Consider the following 24,389-nt stretch of genomic DNA (forward strand, 5'->3'; position numbering starts at 1 on the left):
GTGACCAGGCTCCCAAGGTGACTGGAGGCCTGGGACCATTCCTCAAGACAACAAAAACACTGACAGCCTATGTAAGGTCCCTAACATGCTACTGAAGAAATTCCAGGTCTCCACTGCAGGCCCTGGATACAAATATTTATATAGAAGTCCAAAACTAAAATCCCTTTAAAAATAGGGAGTATGTTATAACAAGCATCTGAATGTTGCCTGAAGCATCCCACTGCACGTTTCCACAGGTGTCCTGCTGTCACTCAAACTCAAACAGGTCTTGTCTTCATGGCCCTGTTTCTCTTCCTACTTCTTGAATTCTCTGCTGGACATTCATTCAGGCTTAGAACTCTGTGGAGTTGTCTGTGCTAGCACTTCTCCTAGCTGCTTCACACCCACTCAACTTGAGTCCTAGGGTCTTCCTGTGAAATCCCATCTGCTGCTGAGCTCAGGACTTAGGACATCACCCCAGGGTGGCCCTGAGGCCTCATTCCCAGCCTCCCGCAGACAGACGGCCCCCGTCCAGACCCTTTCTGCGGACCAGGACCACGCTGCCTCTCGTACGCCCTGATGGACATCTCTGTCCACCACATGGCAACTCTTGGGGGTTCCCTTTCTAAATGGTACCAGGCCTGGTGTTCAGGGCCGACTGTGTGGGGTACCCAGATCCCTGAGGACACCCCTATGCTCTCCCTCACCCCAGTCCAATTAGCTCCCTGAATGTCCTCCGACACAATTTGGCTTCCAGCCTCCAAATCTTGGCTTTTGTTCTCCCTTCCTCATCTGAAGCCCCATCTGCTCTCCCAAGGGTCCACTCAGCCTGGGTATCCTTCACTGAATGACTTCAATTGTCAAGGATCGCAGGAGACAGTCACCTATCCCATTTTACAGATGATCCTAACCACTATGCATATGGCTCCATGAAGGGTGGGGCAGAGGCCCACACCACAGTTCCCAATGACACAGGATGACACGGCGCCACAGCTTGACTGAGGGCTGCTTATTCGTGCCAGTGTCATTTTCCCAGTTCGCACAAACTTTAGAAAGCAAGGGAATGAACCTTATCCTTTCTTCATATCCCACCAGATGAAATGCCATCTGGCCAAGCTCCCACTTCTGATCCACACATACCCTATGACAGCACGCTGATCCCCACATAATGTTTGCATCTCTATTTCAAAGGCTTTGGTTGTTGTTTTCAAAGGTCGCTCAGCAGGGGATAAAGCAGCTCCAAAGGGATTTCCCAGGAACAGGGCAAGGGAGGGACAGTATAGACTAGGGCTCAGCTCCCACAACCATGGGCTGGGGCACTTGTTACTCACCACTCCACCACTCATTTTTAACTGACCAGCTGCCCTGGTTCAAGGCCACTGAGCACATTTATAAGCATGGCAAAGATCCACAATCCTGTGGTCTCGAAACGAGAATTCCCTCATAGTCCACATAGTCACAGAGGTGGTGAGCCCAGGAGATCACTTCTGACCATCACTCTCCCATCACTACGTCAACAAAAAAAGCACACAATGAACTGACTCAAAACGGTCCGGGCTCATCCAGCCGGCAGCATGGAGCTAGTGGCAAGGAGAGAATTCTGGATAATTACAGAAAAGTTCTGAATTAAGTACTGTGGGCAACCATTCTGATGAGCGTCAGTTGGACACATCTACACCCGGTATTATTTTTATGTTTTAAGTCCAATGGCAACAGGTGCTCAGTGATAATGCAATCTCTGAAAGGCTGGTGCCAAATTTAGGGTAAGTAGATGTCTAGACAAATCGGAGGGGGGTGTGGGGAAAGCTCAAGTTTTATCTCCTCTGCTACAAGCCAACTTTCGAGCCTGGGGGTGGTCCCTAAACCACTCACATCTATCTGTCCATTCATTTTAATGTAAAGTTACAATAATGGCGCAGCAGAAATATCATCTTCCCTGAGCCATCTGAGAGCCCCTCCTGTCTACACGATGTTCCAGCAAACCTAAATGCTCAGTGTATATTTCTACAAATAAGGACATTCTCCTCCACAACCACAATATAACCACCAAATGAGGAAGTTAACGTCAATACATTATTATTGCCCAATTCTCTGATCCCATTCAAGTTTTGCTAGTAAGTTTTTCACCTCTAAAATAAAGGACTGGATATCAATAAAATTTCCTCTAATATTCTAACTGCCTGTCTTGGCAATGGAATTCTATCACAATGCCCACTCACTAAACCTGGGTATTCAACTTGGATTTGGATTCAAACTTAAGTTGAAATCCCATCTCTGCCCCAGGACCAGCAGTAGTATGCTCCTGGGGAAGTCACTTCGCCACCTCAAGTCAATCCCAGTCAATCTAAGAGCCTTGTGAATTTCACCCATGGGAACTACCCTCTCCCTGTCTGAAAGTATTAGCTCAAAAGGGTCCAAGGGCTATTTTATAGTTAGTTAGCATCAGAGAGCCTCCCTCTGCTCCCAGGTCTGGCCTGGAATCCCACGCTTGAAATCGAGTTTGGCCTGAAATCAGAGGTGGGAGTCTGGGTGCTAATCACTGGTATGGTGCTAACTGACCCAGGTATGGTCACATTGGGACAAATGCTAAGGGAACAACTGTGCGGGGTGGGTCACTTCTAGCTCCACACTCCCAGGAAAGTGGTCAGCAATGAGCACGTGTGCCTTGGAACAAACCCTCCCGAGGAGGTTGCTGGTAGCTTCTAGATCATTTTGGGTAACCCAAGGCAGCATGGGGACTTAAGTGAACCACTGAGAACAGAGTTAACCTTTGGGGCTTTGCTGGGTCCCAGCTGCTGCCATTAAGTTTTAACAAAAACCGTTCTTCAGTAGTCTGAGGGAAAATGTTTGAAAAATACCTCCCTGGAAGCAGCTTCCCTATCTCAAAAGATGTAGCATGGTGCTTTAAAACACCTAACCCGCATGATTTAATAAGCGAGGCAGCAATGTCAAGGCCAGACTGTAGACCAGCAATGCTCCTCACCACTGAGCAAAGAGCTGCATGGTTTGAGCCCTTCAGAATATCAAGTGGGCTTGGCCAAGCAGAAAGGGTTCTTAACAATTGCTTCTTGTTATCTGCGGAAAAGTTCTCTTTGACTATTCATGGTCAAAAGTTGAATATGAGAGGGGATCCGGTATCTAAATGTTTTGCTCATGTGCAAATAAGAGCTCATAGTGTTTTAGTCAATTATAAATTATTAAAGGAAAAGAAAGAATGTTAATCCTTTCCTAACAGAGATCTTTTTGTCAAAGGTACTGCTTTTTAGAAAGTTAACCTAATGAACTATTGCATGTGATTAAATTGAATTTTCCACTGACCTCAACAGAGCAACTGAGTATAAGAAAGCAGGAGGGAACTCCACAGAGTTCCAGTTCTCTGCAGCAGAGATGTAAACACATTTATAACACCATGACTTTGCTGAGGAGTCCAGTGCTATTTTGTTCCAAACCAGGCATCTGCCAGGGAAACCTTTACTCTGGGGCCTGAGGCATCAGGTGGATTTCCACAGCATAAAAAAATCACATAGGTGGATGACACCGCGAGGAACTACTAGAAGGTTGACACAATGCCAGGTAGTTTTCCACATAATTTTCACTCCTTCTAATATGCCCTGGAGAGAATTTTTGCCGGCTGCATCACCAACTAAAATCACACTGTAACTGTGAGAGCATGCTGGTGACAATACTTTAAGCAGGGAGCCACAGATATTTGGCTCTAATCTTTTTAGCCATGGGGACGAGTGGGAAGCAGGATGGGCCTCGGGTTTTCTCACCTTCTTTGTTGACAATGATGCTGTGGCAGGCCTGGCTGTGGGGAATTAAGAAGTCCCTCCACTGTGGGGATTTCTTGTCGGGGAGCCTCCCTTCCCTTTGCTACTGCTGAAGAGGGCAGTGGCAAACTCAGGCCGGAATACTAACGTCTCTCTTGGTGCAACGAAAGCAAGACTTTGGGCCAGCATGGTGAACACAAAATAAAGATACACAAAAATGGGTGGGGGGAGCATCCCTCCACAGATACTGATGTTGGAAATATAATTTTGTGTTTTTACAACATGTAATGCTTAGCACAAATGTGTCCAAGCAGATGGGCGCCTGAACTGTGACTGAGGCCTGGTGGGGAGCTGTCACCTTCCAGGAGAGGAGCATGCGTTCCTCAGGCAGCTCTCGAGAGCCAAGGGGAAAAAGTTAAAGAAGAGCAAACTCCGATTCTATTTAAGGCAGAGCTTTCGAGCAATCTGTGTTCTCCAAAAATGGAACTGGCTGACTGTCGAGGTAAAAGTGTTCTGGCAGAGCTGGTGGCCATCTGTCAGGGGCGGGGCAGTGGCCCAGCACCCAGCACCCAGCACCCAGCTCCAGGAGGGGCTGGTGGAGTGAGGCTCCTCATGCTGAGAGACCAGAGTTCCCCCAGCACCCAGTACCCAACACCCTGCTCCAGGAGGGGCTGCTGGAGTGAGCTCCTCTATGCCAAGAGCCCACAGTTTCCCAGCACACCAACCGGATTACAGCTCGAGAAAAAGTAGGCACAGAGTGAGACATCTAGTTAACGGTTTCAATTTGAGGCTTTTTCTTTTCTCCTTCTTCCAAGTGAAAGGGAAAAAAAAATTACAAGGTATTCCAAGGAATTTCTAGATAGGTCAGAATGCTTGCTTTCCCTCCAATTATCTCATTCAATTTCTCAGTATTTCATTCTTTACTATAATACCAAGAAAAATTTTTAAAAATGGATTAGAAAGAAAACAAAACAAGTCAAGGATGTTTAACAGCTCCCAAAGAAGGTACATTGGTGGGCGAGAGGCTGAAATTGGAAAAAATAAATAAAATTAAGCTTAGGTATTTATCTGTTCATGCTAACTGCATTTCCACCAGTTAATGAAGAGTTATAGGTAAAGGACAACAATGTTTCTTTCAAGTGACCTGCCTGGGGAAAAAAAATTACAGGGGTATCAGGTTAATGGAAAAAGAATCAGACTGCTCATGCAAAATGAAATTTCTACATCAGCCTCAGACTCTGTGATAGCTGGCGTGATTCATACTCAGGCCTGTGTCTCATTTCTCTTTCTGCATCACAAAAATAACCTAAGCCCTAACACAAAAACACTACCCAATAAATGAAGTCTTTCAGTGGATCCGAAGAGAGACTGAGCAGACTCCCCAAGACTGCATGAAATTTTAGACGAGTATTTCCCAACACCCACTACACTCGGTGTATCATTTTCTTTCTAGTTTTCCCACCTGCTCCCTTCCCACCTCACAGGAAACAAATCCTCCTGTTACAAAGAAAAAGGGAAAAGTCAAGTAAATGTAACACAGGTAATAATACTGACTTATTTCATAGCAAACTCTTAAGTGATGACCAGCAGCCTCAGGTACGACCTGCATTAGACTCATACAAGGAGTAAACACTAACTTCTGTAAATGGCGGTGGGGCTCATCATTCTTCGGTGAGGCCCTCAGTTACTGCCACACGTCATCTGAAGCAGTCACTACTGTAAATATATCAGGTATGTGCACTAAGACAAGAGGGGACACCATTAACCTGAGGTGATTCAAGGTGGTCTGGGTCACGTTGGGATACAAGGCACGTGGGAAGAAAACCGGGTGACAAACCAACTGGGTTGAGGTACCATTGGTCCCCACCTGAGTGACGGCTGTCAGCCTCTGGCATCACGCTGGGGCGTGCCCACAGCCACCTGAGCTAACACTGGCCAGGGCTGTGGTATGGACATCATCTGTCCAGGACAGGGGGAAAAACCCACCCGGTTCAAAGTGCTCTTCGCTCCTTCTCACTCTATGCATGAAGGCACATGGACAGGGTTATGTGAGACGCAGAAGACCTGATGCGGTGATGCAGGTAGAGTGGCTGACATTTTTGGAGGTGGTAATTCCCCATGAGGAACCTCCAGAAAATGGATGCCAGGAGACCGAGACACATGCGCAGGGGTCCCTACCACACAGAAGTGTCAACCTCCATTAAGACTCCAGACTCTAAAATCTACAGGAAATGACAAGCATGGTATTTCTCCAAAGACAACTAGAAAGATGTCAACTTTAAAACAGACCTTTTTAAACACACATACATAAACTAGAAGGATGAACGCTCTCCCCTCCAAACACACCAGGCTTCTTCGCCTTGCCTAACAGGAAGTAGTTGAGCTCTAATCCAGGTCCTCCCGCGTGGGGCGCACTCACCTAGCGTGTCCTTCAGGTTCTTCACCAGGGAGCCCTTCTTCAGGCTGTTCTTCCTCTCCACGTAGTTGGACGGCACGTAGCCCGTCCGGTTGGCCGCGTTCCTCACCCGCCACCACGTCTTGGAGTCGTCCAGCAGCCATAGGCGCTCGTTCTTCTTGATGTCCAGCTCCTGGTCCTGTTGGGCTGTGTAGTCCCACTTCGCTATCACAATAACTTCTTCTGTCATCTTTCATGGAGTCCTTCTGCCGGCAAAACATTTGGAGACGTTCATTAGAGAACCAACCAAACACTTCACCCTGCGCATCAACTTGAAAAATTATGCACTGACAGCTTTTATTACAACTTGGCAACCAGTTTCCTCCTGGGTCTCGAAATGACCTTAAGATGACCTTCTTTCAGCATGCTTTAGTATTCTGTTTAGAGACAGCAACTTAAGAAAACAAATCCTCATTTTGTACACTGGGAAATCTGCCTGCTGGGCCAAAACTGAAAATGAACTTTCCAAAAATTCTAAGTAACGATGTCATATTTAAATGTGTTCACTTGATTAAGTAACAGCAGCTCCTTGTAGCTATGTTTATAGCCATGTCTCAAGATCTGCTGAATTTTATGAGTGCACTTAATGTACACACACACCCAAACTGCTCTTATAAATTAAAACTAAAATAAATGTGGTATCCTAGACAGGCTCCTGAAACAAAAAGGAAATCAGTGGAAACAACAGTGAAATCTGAACAAGATGTTGTTAATAGTAACGCATACCAATGTTTGTCCGTTGGTTTTGACAAATGTACCATGGCTGTGGGAGATGTTAACACTAGATAGCAAACTAAGGAAAGGATATATGGGAATGCTCTGTACTATCTTTGCAACTTTTCCATACATATGAAATTACTCTTGAGGGGCACCTGGGGGGCTTAGTCGGTTAAGCATCTGCCTTCGGCTCAGGTCATGACCTCAGGGTCCTGGGATTGCGGCCCGAATCCAGCTCCCTGCTCAGTGGGGAGCCTGCTTCTCCCTTGGCCTTTGCCCCTTCCCCTACTCCTTCTCTCTTTCTCAAATAAAATATTTAACAAAAAATAATAAAATAAAATTACTCTTGAAACCTGGACACTCATAACTGGCAAAATTTGGAAGTGATCAAGATGTCCTTCAGGAGGTGAATGAATAAACTGTGGTATATCCAGGTAACGGAATGTTACTCACTGTTAAAAAGAAATGAGTTATCAAGCCATGGAAAGGCACTGCTAAGTAAAGAAGCCACTCTATAACGGCGACCCCCGGTCTCATTCTCACAAAGACCCTTTCCTTGACAAAACTTTAGTCAGGCCCCTCTGAATCCTCTTTCCAGACTAGGCCTCAACCTCTACACTTCCACATTTGTCTCTGCGTGTCCCAATTTTACCAAGAATCCTGCCAAGCTGGTTTAGCCAGAATCCTCCACTCTTACCCAGGTGATGCCCCATTGCCTGGCGTACCTTCAGGAAGACTCCTGTCAGGTCAGTTTACTCAGAATCCCTCCTGATATTTCCTCTCAGTGACTCCATTCATCTATGGCCTACCTTACTCCTTGACTATGAACTCCCATTTTTCCTTCTTGTATTTAGAATTGAGCCCAAATGTAACTCCCTTGCAGTAATGCCTCAGTAAATTCTGCTTCACCCTTCTCCCCACCCCCATCTATCTATCTATCTATCTATCTATCTATCTATCTATTTATTTGACTGACAGAGATCACAAGCAGGCAGAGAGGCAGGCAGAGAGAGAGGAGGAAGCAGGCTCCCAGCTGAGCAGAGAGCCCGACGCGGGGCTTGATCCCAGGACCATGACCCGAGCCGAAGATAGAGGCTTTAACCCACTGAGCCACACAAGCGCCCCTGCTTCACCCTTCTTCAACAAGTGTCACGAATATTTTTTCTCTTTACCGATGCCAACTCTATGACATTCGGAAAAAGCAAAGCAATGGTGATAGTAAAAAGATCAGCGGTTGCCGGGGCAAGGGAGGCAGGCGGGATGAACAGGTGGAACGTAAGATTTTTAAAGGAGTGAAACCGCTCTGTATGATACTTTAATAGTGGATACACGTCATTATACACTTGTCGAGACCCATAAAACAGGCTACACCAAGAGCGAACCATCCCAAAACATAAAGTTTATTAAAACCAGAAATAAATATAGTATATTATACATCTAGTTAAGACAGTTTTGGAAGTAATAAATAGCAGAGGCATAGCTGAGTGACTGAAATGAATATAGTTATCAACTGTGTGAGCAGCTCCGTACTTTTTGGGTACAAGATGGCCCAGTATTTCTTCCAGCAAAAAATTCGATATTCAGTCCTTCAACTGACTGTGTTTCCTTAAAACTTGGAAGGAAGGGATAACGGAAAGACTCTTGACTAAAACCCTCTTCCCCTCTGACAGAGACAATTCCTTATCCTTTTCTAGGGATGACTTTAGGATTATATAGGGAATCATGTGCATTGGCTCCACGGAGGCCCAAACACCATTTTTAAATAACATGACACTTTCTACTGGATGCTAAGGCAACTTATAAATAATACATGTTCTCCTGTTTCTTGAATTAACTTCCAAATTTAGAGATAACAAACCTTTTGGGAAGGAGGAAATATTTAATAAACCTTATGCATAATGTATGCAACATCCAAGAGGACAGAGTTTCACACAACGCTCATTTCCAAGCTGGAGACCATTTTGTTACATACTTTTGGGAAATCTCCAGGCCCTACTATGTATTTCTCTCTCTCCTGACCTTTCTGTCAGGGTTAAACTTTTCACAGTCCTAAAGGCGGTTTTTCTTTTCTTTCTTTCTTTCTTTTTTTTTAAAATAATAATGAGAGCAGTAATAGGATTGGGGCTCAGAGAATATCCCATTTGAATACCAGGTTTGTTTCTTAATTACACAGTTTTCAAGAGAGTTCTTTTTTTTAAGATTTTTTTTAATGTATTTATTTGACAGACAGAGATCACAAGTAGGCAGAGAGGCAGGCGAGGCGGAGAGAGAGGAGGAAGCAGGCTCCCCACCGAGTAGAGAGCCCGACATGGGGCTCGATCCCAGGACCCTGGGATCATGACCCGAGCTAAAGGCAGAGGCTTTAACCCACTGAGCCACCCAGGCACCCCTTCAAGAGAGTTCTTAACAAGACCAGCCCATCACATAAGACCAATCAGAGCAATTTATTTCTTTCCAGCATGATTTAACTGCATGAACAACAGTGAAGTATGGAGCTAGCTTGGCAGAGTACCCTAACATCACTGAGAGCTTAAACACATGTGGTGCCTGGGCTCTAACACAGACCAGTGGTATCAGAATCTTGAGGAGTGAGGTCTGAGCATCAGGTTTTTACAGTTCAGCTTTCTGGCAGGCCTTAGAAGGGAGAAACCAAGTAAGAGGGAACTAAGTCACCACATGCCACCTCAGGATACTTTCCTTGGGTCAGTAGACTATGGATGATCACTAGAACTTTGAGTGTGTGATGGGTACCTGACACAGGTCAATTTGTTTAATCTCCAGAAAACCCACCTTTCAGGAAGTTGGTATGTTTTATGAGACTGAAGATCACAGAGATTAAGTGATGGGTGGAACAACAGAATCAGGATCTGAGCCCCGGGTCTGTCGACTCCCAAATTAGTACTCATGTGCCCCTTTTCGGGGTGGGTGGCTGGGTGAGGGGCTAATGTGTGATGCGCATTTTGATGGGCTTATTTCAATCCGGGAAATCTAGGATTCTAGACCAGGTGAAAATAAAAAGTTCCCTCGCACCTAGAAAATGATAGCAATGGGTTTCAAACCTATTCTAAGTGACTTAGGACAGCTTCCCATCACTATAAAAACTTCACGAAGTCAGCCAATCAATAGGTGCTTTGTCCCAGTGCTTCAGACGGTAGCCAATCAACAAGCACCTCACCCCGATGGAGCCCACCAATCAATAATCACCTCACCCCAAAGGTAACAGAATCCACCAATCAATAAACGCCTTACTCCAGAGATTGAGTGTTAGCCAATCAACAGCAGTGCCAATGGAAAGAAGACGAGGTGGGAGTAATAGGAGGTACGACGGAAGGAGGTGATGCTGACCCAGGTGCATGGCAGGAAACCGGGATGTGGGGAAAAGGGAAAGGAGGCTGATTTCAGTCTTAGAAGGTGGGTGGGTGGGGGAGCTGGTCGGTGGAGCCAGAGAGGGGCTCTCCAGGATTGAGAGGACTAAACAAAAGAATTAAGGATACTAAGCAAGAGAATTAAGAATAATGACTCCAGAAAATCATTTAAAATAAAAAGTGAGCAGAATATTTTATCTCTGGATTTTTTTTTTTTTTAACGTTTTTAATTCCAGTTAGTTAACTGACAGCCTAACAGTAGTTTCAGGCGTATGACACAGTGATTCAATAATTCCAAAGAACACCCAGTGCTCATGACAAGTGCCCTCCTTAGTCCCCATCTCCTATTTCATCCATCCCCCGACCTACCTCCCCTCTGGTAACCATCAGTGTGTTCTCTATAGTTAAGAGTCGGCTTCTTGGTTTGTCTTTGCTTTTTCCCTTTTGCCTGTCTCTTTTGTGAAATCACCTAGTATTTGTCTTCCTCTGACTTATTTCACTTAGCATTATACTCTCTAGATCCAGCCATGTTATTGCAAATGGCACGATTTCACTTTTTATGGCTGAGTAATATTCCATTGTATATGTATACCACATCTTCCTTATCCATTCATCAGCTGAAGGGACACTTGGGCTGCTGCCATAAGCTGGCTACTATAAATAAAGCTGCTCTAAACCTAGGGGTGCATGCATCCCTCTGAATTAGCGTTTCTGTATTCTTGGGTTAACACCCAGTTGTGTGATTGCTGAATCACATAGTACTTCTATTTTCAACATTTTGAGGAACCTCCATACTGTTTTCCACAGTGGCTGGAGCAGCTTGCATTCCCACCAACAGTGCAAGAGAGCTCCTTTGGGTGTCCTCTGGTTTGGTTTTGTGTTTTTTGTTTGTTTACTTGTTTGTTTTTAAGCCATTTCAATGTGAAGTTCTGTTCCTTTCCCCTACTCTGCACATCACCCTGTAGCCCAGCAGAGGTTTCATTTTCCTTCTCTTTGCCAATACAGGTCAGAAAAGCCACCTGGAGGCCCATCTGGAGGCAACTCCAGGTTGGCCAAGAGTTCAAATCCCATCCCTTTTGCTCAGGGGCTCAACAGGAGGCCACGTTCTTTCAGTTGCTATAGTGTGTAGGATATATTGGAATAGAAAGAAATGCAGCTGAATCAAGATTATTCCATACCAAAATTAGATTTAATTTTCTAATAGCAAGAAGCCTTAACAGAACAAAGTCTGAAAAAGTACACTCTAACTGCTGAATGTTAAGTGAGACAGTATTTTGATTTAGTCTAAGTATCAGAGAGGTCAGCGCCCAAAAAGTAGGCACGTTTATCACTCCAGCTTAAGCAGTTCAAGAAATTTCATTTTTGCCTTTTTAACTGTAGCTAATTAAGTTATCATTAAGTTATTAAACCAACAGAAAGAAGACCCACATATTTGATATCATACAGCCAGATCCTATCTTAAATGGCATGTGGCCACTGTAGAATAGAGTTAGCAAGAACCTCATGTCATACTGGATAAAAGGCACACTCAAAGAATCTAGCAAATGAAGCTGCTTTTTTCAAGATTTAGGTGGGAGAAGATTAAAAAAAAAAAAAGTCTAGAATAGCTATAAAAACTTTCTTAGCTCAAAAGTTTTCACTAATTCCTAAAATATCTAGGGCCCTATTTTCTTTCTAAAAAAACAACCCTGTCCCACCATGTGGCAGTGGTTGTTTGGGCTTTAGGCACCTGGTTTGATGCGAAGTTCAAGGATAAGGTGGACTGATGATTCAAGGTTAATATACGACTGCCTTGTGGGACATCTGGTTGGCTCAGCCGGTTCAGTGTCCACCTCTTGGTTCTGGCTCAGGTCATAAGAGGGACCCGCGTTGGGCTCTGCCCTCAGCACAGAGGCTACCTAAGACTCTCTTTCTCTTTCCTCCTCTGCCCCTCCCCCCATATGCTCTTTCTCTCTGAATAAAAATAATTCTTAAAAAATTTTAAAAGAAATACATATATACATCTGCCTCATTTACACTTCTACCAACAAACTAATTTAGCTCACTAAAGAAAAGACTCACAGAGCTTTGAAAAACTGCCAATTTCACTTTGCAATATAAACTGTACATGGACAGAATAGGATTTCTTAAACTTAAGTCAAAATGAATAGATAGATAAGTAGACAGACCAAAAAGGTGTAACTCCTTACCCCCAGAATATTAACTTGGAATTTCATAAAAATATCTATGTGCACACATGGATACAGACCTATCAAAATATACGTGTCTATGGGCAAATAGTGTAGAGAGCAATCATGTAGGAAACAAAAGTAAGACTATGTGAAAAAATTAACTGTCCTCCCTACTTTGATTTTCAACATACAGTCTGACTTACTCAAATAAAACAATGTACTTCACTACAGGTCTAAAGGACTTTTTTTCCTTTGCAATATTTCATGCCTTCAATGTAGTCAACCTATTATTATGGAAAGTCATTCAAATATAGGCTTTTAGCAGATGAGGAACGAAAGAATGATAGCCCCCCCAAAGGTATCCCGAACCTCCTATCTACAAACCCGCGAATGTGCGAATGTGCTAGATTACATAGCAGAGTGTAATTAAGGGAGCTCATCAGCTCATTTTGAGAAGGGGAAGTTATCCTGGATTATACAGGGGGGGCCAGTGCAATCACAAAAGTCCTTACCAGCAGGAGAGGGAGGCGGAACAGTCAGAAATTTGGAAACGCTGCACTGTTTCATTTGAAGACAGAGGAAGGCGCTGTGAGCCAAGGGAAGAGGGCAGCTCCATGAGCTGGAAAAAGTGAGGAACAGATTCTCCCCTAGAGCCTCCAGATGAAACACAGCCCGGCAGAAACCCTGATTTTAGCCCTGTGAGCCCAGGTATGGGATTTCTGACCTCCAGAAATGCGAAGAGGATAAGCGTGGGCTGCCTTAGGCCACAACAGCAAACCCATTCAGTGAGTAAATTCCGCTAAGGTCAGTCCCAAAAGGGAACACCTTCTGGGTTTTCCCTCCTGTATTACAATGCCTTTGTCTCTTGATGTCTATTGGCAAATATCTAAAAACAGGACACTTGCATTAAGGAGATATACTCAAAGAAACCGTCCCAGAAGCAAATGAAATGCCTTCTAACTTCCTTATTAAAGTCTTAAGTTGTGCTGTAGATAAAAGACTTGCCAGATGCCAACTAATTTGACAGGAGTTGGCAAGAATGTGCGGTACCCTGTGGGGGAAGAGAAAGGCCAGTTGGTGGCTATTTACAAGCAGGATCAGTAATTACAGCTAATACACTTCAACTTTAAGTAGGACACAATATGGAATCCAGAGGCTGTTCCAACTCACAGTAAGTTAATTAAGCCATGACAAGAGTCAAGGTCTTACTACTTCGCCGAGGCACACAAATGCCACACACAAAAGAGAAAATGTTCAATGGCGCGAGGCTCGCTGCACCTTTTTACCGCAGAAGGAGAGAGCTGCCAATGCAAGCTGCCAGCTGAGTGGTTGAGGGGTGCATGCTTATAGGTGAGCAAAGCCATCCCCCTCGTCCCTACACGACACTGCTGTGTATGTGCGAGCTTGTCAGATGTTTCCGGCAACCTTCTGAAACAGAGGTCATCTACAGGTATCGTCAGGGACTGATCATCCTCAGGCATAATTAAATAACCTATCCAAATCCACGGGGCTGTGAAGGGCCTGGACAGGGGTCTGAAGCTGAAGCTTTATATCCGTTATCCTCTCCGGCCTTGGAGTGTTTGCCGGGAGCAGAATTCTACAGCATGTCTAGAGAAAGAAATCCGGAGGGCAAGGCAGATACGGAAATATAAGAATCAAATTTCAATTTTCTTTTTGATAAATGGGTAAGCAAAAATCCTAAGGGAGAAGGAGACCAGGTGCTCTTGGTCTTTCAGGTGCCATCCAGGAAGGCCTTGTTGGCTTTTTAACAACCCACTGGAGGAGGGGCAAAGGCAGACCAGCTGCAAGGGATGTTTCCCCGATTGCCAAACACAAAGTTGAAGAGCTCAGTTCCTCCCTTGGTGCCAGTGCAGGCCCACTGGTGTTGCTTCCCTGCAGCCGCTCCTGCTAAGCAGGGCTGAAAGGGACAGGGCTCAGGCTTCCGACACACTGAGAGCCCAGCGGGTTATTTTGGACAAGGTCTTTTTTATGATTTGCTGCTAATTCTGTTGGATGACAGAGCCTGTGGCCTGTAAAGTCTCTGAATTTGCAAAGTTTCATTTGTGATTGTTCCTCTCTAGCTGGAGAAGGCTAGGGTTTGAAATGCAGTCGTAACACCAACCAGGTAGGTGACGCTGGGGGAAGTTGCCTGACCTCTCTGACCTCCATTGCTGTGTTTGGCGGTGGGGTCAGGGCTTCTATGAGGATGAAATGAAACAATCCACAGGAAGTACCTGCTACCTGGTCCATGCTGGATCCGTGGCAGACATTCTTGCTCCCCCTACGTCATGGGATGCCATCACAGGACTCACTAGACTTCAGTGTGGGGCTTCAAAAATACATCACCCTAGATTATGACAGTTTCAGCTAAAAACAGTGAAAGAATTTAAAATAACAGGTAATACCCGATGCTCTAAGGTAGTGTCACAAAATTGAGATGCCATAGTGCCATCAATCCTATTTTGGAAGTTTTACCAAGAGATCCCCATGGGTCGCAGGTACACCCTGGCTCCTGCTGGGGCTAATACAGATGATATCTGCTTGAATTCAGCCTAGAGAGAATTTTCATGTGTCCACAGTATTTATCACAATACATTTTATAGACAAATAGGTGTAGCCAAGTTATTTCCAAAACATAAATGTTTTAAAGATTTTATTTGTTTGAGAGAGAGAATGCATGGGGTGGGGAGGGGCAGAGGGAGAAGCAGACTCGCTACTGAGCCAGACATCGGGCTCGATCCCAAGACTCTGGGATCACGACCTGAGCCAAAGGCAGACACCCAACTGACTAAGCACCCAGGTGCCCCTTAAAACATAAATTTACAGTGTGTGCTGAGGTTTATTCCAGAGAACCGGCCAATGAAACACCACCAAAGAGGGGAGGTCACTGGGCTTTTTTTCTTCTTTTCCTTTGCTGCCTGCTCCTCCCTAGTGCTGCTGGCCCCTTCCCCACCCCTGGAGCTCTGCAAGCAAGCTCCCTGCTGGCTCCAGGGCTCTTGCTCTGGGCTTCTATTCCCAGTGCTGCTGGCTCTACATCCCACCAGCGTTCGTTCCCACCCCACCCCCCGCCCACGGGGCTTGTCCTCATGACTGAGAGTAGCTCTGACCACTTTCTAAAGACTAATTACAGTATCAGCAGAAGCTCAGGCACACAATCTGCCACACGATTTCTTTTTTAAAATTGTGGTAAAATACACATAATGAAAGATCTACCATTTTAACTAATTTTAAGAGTACAGTTCAGTGGTAGTAAGTACATCACACTTAGACAACCTGCATCTCCAGAGCTTCTCCGTCTTCTAAAACTGAAACCAGATACCCATTACACACTAATTTCCCATCGCCCCCCACCCCCCCACCCCCCCAGCAACCACCATTCTACTTTCTGTCTCTATGAATGTGACTACTCATATAAGTGTTGTCCTTCTGTGCCTGGCTTATTTCACTCAGCATAAAGTCCTCAAGGTTCATCTACATTGTACGAAGTGTCAGAATGCCCTTCCTTTTTAAGCCTGAAAAATATTCCATTGCATGGATACACCACATTTTGTTCATCCATTCAACCAGCGATGGACATATGGGCTTACTTCCCCCTCTTGATTTTTATGAATAACACTGCTGTTGAACATGAATGGGCAAATATTTCTCCAAGACTCTGTTTTTAATTCTTTGGGGTACATAGCCCAAAGTGGACTGGATCATATGGCAACTGTTTCAATTTTTTTGAGGGGCCTCTATCCTGTTTTCCATAACAGCTGGCACCATTTCCAATTCCCACCAGCAGTGTACAAGGTTCCCAGTTTCTCCACATCCTCATCAACATTTGCTATTTAGTTGTTTGATAGCAGCCATCCTAGTGGGTTTGTACACATACTTTCTTAAGTAAACCTTCTTTTTAATGGATACTGAAGAGGATTTGTTAGTGGATGGCAATTCTCAAGAAAAAAAATTTTTTTTATTAACATATAATGTATTATTTGCCCCAGGGGTACAGGTCTGTAAATCATCAGGCTTACACATTTCACAACACTCACCATCCCCAATGTCCATAACCCCACCACCCTCTCTCTACCCCTCACCCCCTCAGTTTGTTTCGTGAGATTAAGAGTCTCTTATGGTTTGTCTCCCTCCTGATCCCATCTTGTTTCATTTTTCCCTTCCCTACCCCCACAACTCCCCACCCTACCTCTCAAATTCCTCATATCAGAGAGATTATATAATTGTTTTTCTCTGATTGACTTATTTCACTCAGCATAATACCCTCTAGTTCCATCCACGTTGCAAATGGCAAGATATCATTTCTTTTGATGGCTACATAGTATTCCATTGTGTATATGTACTACGTCTTCCTTATCCATTCATCTGTTGATGGACATCTAGGTTCTTCCCATAGTTTGGCTATTGTGGACATTGCTGCTATAAACATTCAGGTGCAGGTGCCCCTTCGGATCACTACATTTGTATCTTTGGGGTAGATACCCAGTAGCGCGATTTCTGGGTCATAGGGTAGGTATATTTTCAACTTTTTGAGGAACCTCCATGCTGTTTTCCAGAGTGGCTGCATCAGCCTGCATTCCCACCAACAGTGTAGGAGGGTTCCACTTTCTCCACATCCTCGCCAGCATCTGTCGTTTCCTGACTTGTTAATTTTAGCCATTCTGACTGGTGTCAGGTGGTAACTCACTGTGGTTTTGATTTGTACTTCCCTGATGCTGATTTGTACTTCCCTGATGCTGTACCCAAGGAGTACAGGTCTACAATTGACTTGTAGCGCTTAGAAAGAAAGTTTTATACTTTATAATTCATCTCTGGTATTCTGCTCTATCCCACGCCCATTTTTTTCTTTTTAAGTGAACACTATTAATTTATACACACTAGCAGGATCAGACACTCCCCCAAATTGAACCATATTAAGAAAAACACCTCAAAATGTGAGTTTGTAGGTGTTCATCACCAAGCAACTAATTTTACTACATGAAATGCCTGGACACAACCAGAATTCCAAAGACTAGACTAGTAAGTCAATACGACTCAATAGTGCCTCAGAAATATTCCAGAAGAGAGAGAATTGGAGTCCTGTTGCTTCAGTAGAATCTAGTAAGTGTTATTCTTTATACTACTTTTAGACATAATTTACCACTCAGGCCCTGAGAGTATCCATTTTACTAACCTTTGCTAACTGGTCTCCATTTCTGCATGAGCCTCTTAGACATTAGTCACACTAAGAAGCAGATTATGAATGTTAAGGCCTGAGTACCATCATTTGGAGACTCGCTGTCAACGTAATAAGCCAATTTTATCATACAGTATTAATTGTAAAACACATGGAATTCCAAATACCTGCACTGGACCTGGAACCAACAGACACCACCTTACACTGACCTGGAAGATCTCACAGTAACGGAGTCATGAGACAAAGGAGAACAGTGGAAACCACTCCCTCCACCCCTCCTTCCCCAAAAGCAAACTCCTACAGGCAGAGCAGGGAAATGGCTAGGCAGACAGGAGAAATGAGGAGATACTGGTAAAAAGGATGTAAGCTTTTTAACTGTTAGGTCTGACATCTCCTGGAAAACAGTAACTACGGTTGATAATAGTGTATTGGATAATTGAAATTTGCAGAGAGAACTTCGATGCTCTCACCAAAATAAATAAGTATGTGCTGTGATGGGTGTTTTCATTAACATCTAGGTGGGGAGAATCCTTCCATGATGTATATGGTAAATCACCACAATGCACACTTTATATATATATAAATTACAATTTAATTTGCCAATTACACATCAATAAAGCTGATATTAAAAAAGGAAAATATTCATCTATGAAAACGGACATTGTTCTCTTTGGTGAAATTTGGCCCTCTGTTAACCCAACCAAGGGAGTGTGAAGTATTTTTAGACAATGCATGCCCACTGCTCCCAAAGCAGACACACAACCATGGATGGCCATTTTTAGGGGTTTATTAGGCTTTGCTATTTTTCCCCATGAAAGTAACTGTAATTGCTATAACTTCAGTATCTATTTCTTAAACATATCAAAATGTAAATGTCATGAGTTTTCTTGGTTTCCTAATGAATTCAGCCTCGCTAATCAATACCTGACCTTCTTCCTGACCATCTTGTTATTCAGTCCTCTCTGCCTAATGCGGAAACATACACGAGTGAAACAAGCAGCACAGTGACTTTAAAAACCCTCCATGTTATCAAGGTCTCAGTGTTCAAATATAATTAAGCTGCCAAAATCATTTTCATTCTTCAGATATGCAAGGTTTGTGCCCACACTCCCAAGTCCTCTAGGTTTTCAATTCTCCTATATAATGGGGGAAGAAAAATTACTGAACACCCGTCCTTACCTAGCCCCGCAAATGGGGAGCTTTCCCCGTCATGCTGAGGACGGAGCCTGGCCCAGGTCAGTAGCCTGGCTACTCCAGTTTTTTACTCACTACACATACATACCTACAAATGCTTTTATTAAGATAAATACTGACGGTTATTCCAAACATGCAACTCTTTTAAGGATGTCTTCGGGGAGCTAGGTGGCTCAGTTGATTAAGCATCTGCCTTCGGCTCATGATCTTGGGGTCCTGGGATCCAGCCCTGAGGCAGGAAGCCTGCTTCTTCCTCTCCCTCTCCCGCTGCTCCTGCTCCTTCTCTCTCTCTCCCTCTCATTTGCACATGCTCTCTAACAAATACATAAAATCATAAAAAAAAAAAAAGGACTTTCCTATCATTTTACAAAACAGAAGGAGGAAATAAGAATTTCCAACATCTATGCCTGACTTTTTGAAATAAATTTTATTTTTTAGAATGGTTTCAGTTTGGGGTGCCTGGGAGGCTCAGATGGTTGGGGGTCTACCTTTGGCCCGGGTCACAATCTCCAGGTCCTGGGATCAAGGCCAACTCAGCAGAGAGTCTGTTTCTCCCTCTCCCTCTCCCCCTGCTCGTGCTCTTTCTACCTCTCTAAGTGAATCTTTAAAAAAAAAAAGGTTTCAATTTCCTCTACTGTTAACACACTACATCAGAATCAGAATGGCACATTGGGACAATCAATAAACCAACACAGATACATTATTAACCAGAGTCCATATTTTATTTGGATGTCCTTGGCTTTTACCTAATACCCTTTTTTAAAATCCGCAAACATGCCCAGAAGACCACATGTCTGCTCAGGCCCTTCTTGGCTGTGACAGCTTCTCAGACTCGGCTCGTCTTGACAACTGTCCAGTTCTGAGGGATACTTGTCAGGTCTTCTGTACAACGTCCCTTGCCTGGGATACATCTGGTGCATTTCTCCCCGTGCAAGAGCTGTTAGTGGTTTGGGGAGCAACAGCCCAGAGGCAAAATGCCGTATCCATCGCAGAGGATCGAGGAGAGATCCTGTCCACGTGACTCACCACTGGTGATGCTGACCTGGCTGAGGTGTGTCTTTCAGGTCTTCCCTCTTCCAAGTCTGTCTGTCTCTTCTCCACACTGGGCTGTTGGGAAGGACACCTCTAAGCAGCATCTGCCCTTGGGTGGGGCTTCCACTCCACCTCCCTCGAAGATGTGGTATCTACCGAAGTTAGATTCCATTCCACACAGACTTGTCTCTCTTCCTGGTTTAAAACTCATTCATTCATTTGCATCGGGGTAGATGCACAGAAACTTATTTGAGCCACACTCTGGCCACAATCCAGGATTGCTTATTGATTCTGTGGCTCAAACTGTTCTAACTTTGGCTTCTGGGAACTCTTTCAGTTGGCTCCTGTGTTCCTTTGCTATTCCACCATGACCGTGAGTGTGTGTGTGTGTCTGAGTGTGTGTGTGTCTGTGTGTGCTAGAAGTCCATCCTTGTGCTCTGGCATCACGAGACAGCTCCAGGCTCCTCCTGGACATCTCCTGCTCCAGTCCCAGAATCAGTACAGCTGGTGTTAAGGTAACCAGTGCTACCTACATCCCACTTTGTGTGCATTTTATAGACTCTAGCCCAACTCCTGGGTCACAGCATTGTTGAAGTAAAGAGGCCATCCTGTGGGCCTGCTGCGGTCTGGCTTTGATTAGCCTTCGCTCTCTCTAAGCAGTGCTGTTAACAAACACCTCTCCCTGGTCCCTAACGTACCTGTCGCTATGTCTGACTGACTGTCCTCAACCCCTTCTCCCACTGCCTACTCCTCCTACAACCCCAGCTGGGTCCCATCCCCATCCTCACCAAGCAGGCCTCCCTGACCCCACCTTCGGTCTGCTGTACATACTTCACACTACCGCAGGCTAATTATTTTTACCCTTGACTTAGATGAGCCGAAACTTGGTAACATATGTCAAGAGCACCTCAGGAGATCCCAGGTGCTATGAATCAGGGCTCTGACATGGTCACCCAAAGTCCTAAGGAGGCATGGAGAAAACTCTGGTCGCATCTACCCTCCCCCCTGCCCCAGGGCAGCAAAAGGTGCTACAGAGGCGCTCCCAAGCTGCTGATGGGTCCCACTTGATACTTCTGATCACTGGCTCAAGCAAGTCCTGGGTGCTACCAGCAGCTCGCTCCATGTCCAAGCGAACTCCCTCCCTCCATCTGTAAGGGGTTTGTTTCAGATCTTCCTTCTCCCTCCACTAACGTGCCCCACCCCTTCTGCAGTGTCAGGTGATGAACAACCTTGCCTCGTACTTCACTGAGAGAAACGGAAGCAGTCCAAAGGAAATGTCTACCTGTCTATGCCTGTGACCACGCCACCTGTCCCTTTGTTCCCAGGGCGGGCAGCTGAGCGCCCTATGGAGGCCCGCCCTCCTCTGTGCTCTGAACCCCACGCCTCTACTTCTGGAGGAACCTGTTGGTCCCCACCCCACCATGTCCCTAGGATCCTCCTTTCTGGATCATCTAAACTATACGGTGATAGCTGACACTGTCCATTAGTGCTTTCTTGAGCGCGCCCCCCCCCACTCGGCTTCTGGGCAATCATGCGGCCCTGCTTTTCTTCCTCCCAGAGCGCCCCCTCAGCTCCCTGCTGCTCCTACTCTGTTTCAGATCCAGATGCAGTAGCAGCCAGGCTGTCTGGGAGCCGTTACTCTGTCTGCTTGCTGCCTGGGTGATTCTGCCCGTCCTCCTAGCGCAGGGCGCCACTTTGATGTGGGTAGCTTCCAGAAGTCAGTCTTCACCCCTGCTCCTCCCCTCAACGCCAGACTGTTCCACCCAAGTACCTAGGGAATGCATCCACTCGAATGCCCAACATGGTCCCAAATGGCTCACACCCAGAGACAATTCCTCATTTTCCCCACCAGAAACAAAAGGAAATGAGTCAAGTCAACAACAACAAAACCCGCCTGTATCTCCTCTCAGTGTTCCCTTCTGAGTAAATGGCATAAAAGACAACCATCCATCCAGCTGCCTGTCCAGCCAAAACTCTTGGAGCCATCCTGCAGCCTCTCCTTCCGCACCACCCGCCCCGCACAGCACACCCTGCAGCCTCGCCTGAAAAATGTCTCCAATCCAACCACTTCTCCTCCCCTCTACTGCCCTGCTCCAAGCCAGCAGCCCCTCTTGTCTGGGACTTTCTCCTAACGGGTCTCTCTGGGTCCAGCCTTCCACCTCCCCCGCTCTGCTACCCTAACAGCAGCCTTGTGAGACCTGTACAACGGATGGTGATTTGTGTCACTCCTCTGTCCAAACCTTACTACGTCCCATCACATCATAACAGAATCTGGAGCCTTTATAAAGGTCTCAGATAACTTGACCTTGGGCCGTACCCTCCTGCTCCTCACACCTGGCTGTCCCTCAGAACCACCAGGCGAGCTCTTGCCTGAAACACCATGCCCCCGACATCCACAGACTTTCCGTCCCCTCGTGCTGCCTTCTTATTTCCCTGGTACTTCCCAGGAGTACTTCATGCATGTCTTTATTGATTAATTGTCTATTTTCTCCCACTGAATACAATTTGTTGCAGACAAGGACTGTGTGTCCTTGTAAACAAAGTGCTCAGGCAGGCCTGAGCCCATGCATGTCCCCTGCGAGCATCTGAAGGAGGGAGTGGATGAGTGTCCCATGGATGCTCTTTATCGGGAGGGGCGGACAGCCTCCCCCAGAGGAATCTGCTCGTGGGTCCGAGCTACTGAAAGGCTGCTGTGTCCTACACTGAAGTCCCAGTTTGCTGTTGGGAGTCACATTGAAGATGCTTCATCTAAAACAATCTCACTCCTTGAGATAGCCATTGTTGTTCTACATAATAAGGGCTCTTGACTCATGATGGCAGCCGTAGAAGAATTCCAATTAAAATCTTAAATGTTATACTATTGAGCTACTTTGGGTAAAAGGATAAAAGTACATGGAATAGACATAAATATTCATGAAATGCGGATCAATAATGAAGAGGGACTCTTCCAGCTCTTTCTAGCAACTAATGAGCACGGCGACAGATACAAGAGAAGCCAGTTCAGGCAAACCCACAACACGTCTGAGAGCGCACCAGCCGAGAGCAGAGCACACACCTGGTGAGTAGGCTCTAAGCACCGTTAATAAGATTCCAGCACTGGAAAACTCTGTATTTATCCTTTTCAACCCACAATTTTGAAATAGGCAGTTAAGCACTGAAACAATGCCAGATGGATATGGTCCTTTCAGCAGAGCTAGAAGAATACAAGACTCCCTTTTACATAAAAGCATTAAAGTTTCTAACTAGTGGAATCCATTGCTGGCACGGTAGAAGACTGTTAAGAGGACATCTGGATTCTCAAGTAGGAATTCCCGAATGCCACAGATTGAAATCTGATGAAATATACTTGAAAAGAAACCGCTGTAGGCACTGCACACAATGACAAAGGGCTGGCATTTAGAAGACATAAAAACCCTTGAAGTCCAGAAGAAAAAGACCAACAGCTTGACTGAAAAGTGGGCCAAGGACACGCTCCTTGCACAGAAGGGCGGCACAAATGGTGACTACATACCTGAAAAGATCTGCCGCATCCATAGCTTCAGAGCAGAGTACAGAAGATGCCTTTTGACTCCAGAAGGATAAAAATGAAACAGGTTGATGATACAGGTGTGAGGAAGGCTGGGGAGATGAAAATGGAATGACCAGCATTGAAGACGATTTGCTGGGCTTTTCATGGAAGCTCAACACAGCATGAAGTGCCCGGTGACAACTTCACTCCAAGTCACAGGTGGGACTGCTGTGACAGAGAAGAGAAACGAAGCCGAGCAAGGGGAAAAGGGAGTAGGGTGTCACACAGCAGTGACACAGAAGCAGGCCTCCCCAAACCACTTAGATGACTCCCAGAAACCAGGCTAAGTAGAGGAAAAAAAAACAACAACAACAAAGGACATCCTACATGGTATCATTTTTGGAAAGCCTGAGACCGACCAACTAGACAATATTGTTCAGGCTCACCCATGCATGTAGTGAAATGAGCTTTAAAAAGCAAGGGAACGGGGGCACCTGGCAGGTGCAATCAGCAGGACATGCAACTCTTGATCTCAGGGTCATGAGTTCGAACCACACATTCAGCGTAGAAATTACAGATTAAAAAAAGATAAAAAACTAAGAGAGTGAGAGAATGGGCTGGTGAGTAAATAAATGAGGGAGAAAAGACAAAGGTCCCCAGAACAATTCCAAATAAATTATGTAGCTCCTCCTCATCAAGGAGGGGGAGCCTAACTCCACTCATTTAAGAGTGGTGGCACTCAGACCTCCTTCCAAGGAGGACGGCACGAGAGGGGCATGAGGAGGAACTATGGAGCCAGCTGGTCAAGGCCAAGGTCATGTTGCTTAGGCAAATGGACAGTACACACCTTGGATATTATGTGATGAACAATGGCACTTTACTACTTTGGTCTCCAAAGAATCCCACGACCCTAACAATGAAGATCAGGTAAATCCCCACTGGGGGACACCTGACAAGTGCTCAAAACCGTCCAGGTCACCAAAACCAGGAAAGTCTGAGGAACTGTCACAGCCTGAGGACACATG

General features: G+C 45.4%; 1 protein-coding gene across 3 annotated transcripts in view; it reads right to left on the reverse strand.

Moving 5' to 3' along the window:
• NCK2 (NCK adaptor protein 2) overlaps window positions 1-24,389 on the reverse strand; it is a 147,896-nt gene that overhangs the window by 32,943 nt on the left and 90,564 nt on the right. For 2 of the 3 annotated variants that reach the window (XM_045077613.1, XM_004764365.3), the window contains exon 3: window positions 6,169-6,410. In XM_045077613.1, coding sequence (XP_044933548.1) covers window positions 6,169-6,394 — 226 coding nt within the window. In that variant the 5' untranslated portion in view covers window positions 6,395-6,410. The remainder of the gene's footprint in view (window positions 1-6,168; window positions 6,411-24,389) is intronic. The other variant, XM_045077614.1, reaches the window with a different exon arrangement.

The sequence above is a fragment of the Mustela putorius genome, unplaced genomic scaffold (genome assembly GCF_011764305.1).
Source record: "Mustela putorius furo isolate JIRA1106 unplaced genomic scaffold, ASM1176430v1.1 tig00000224_pilon_pilon_pilon, whole genome shotgun sequence".
Taxonomy (NCBI): Eukaryota; Metazoa; Chordata; class Mammalia; order Carnivora; family Mustelidae; genus Mustela; species Mustela putorius.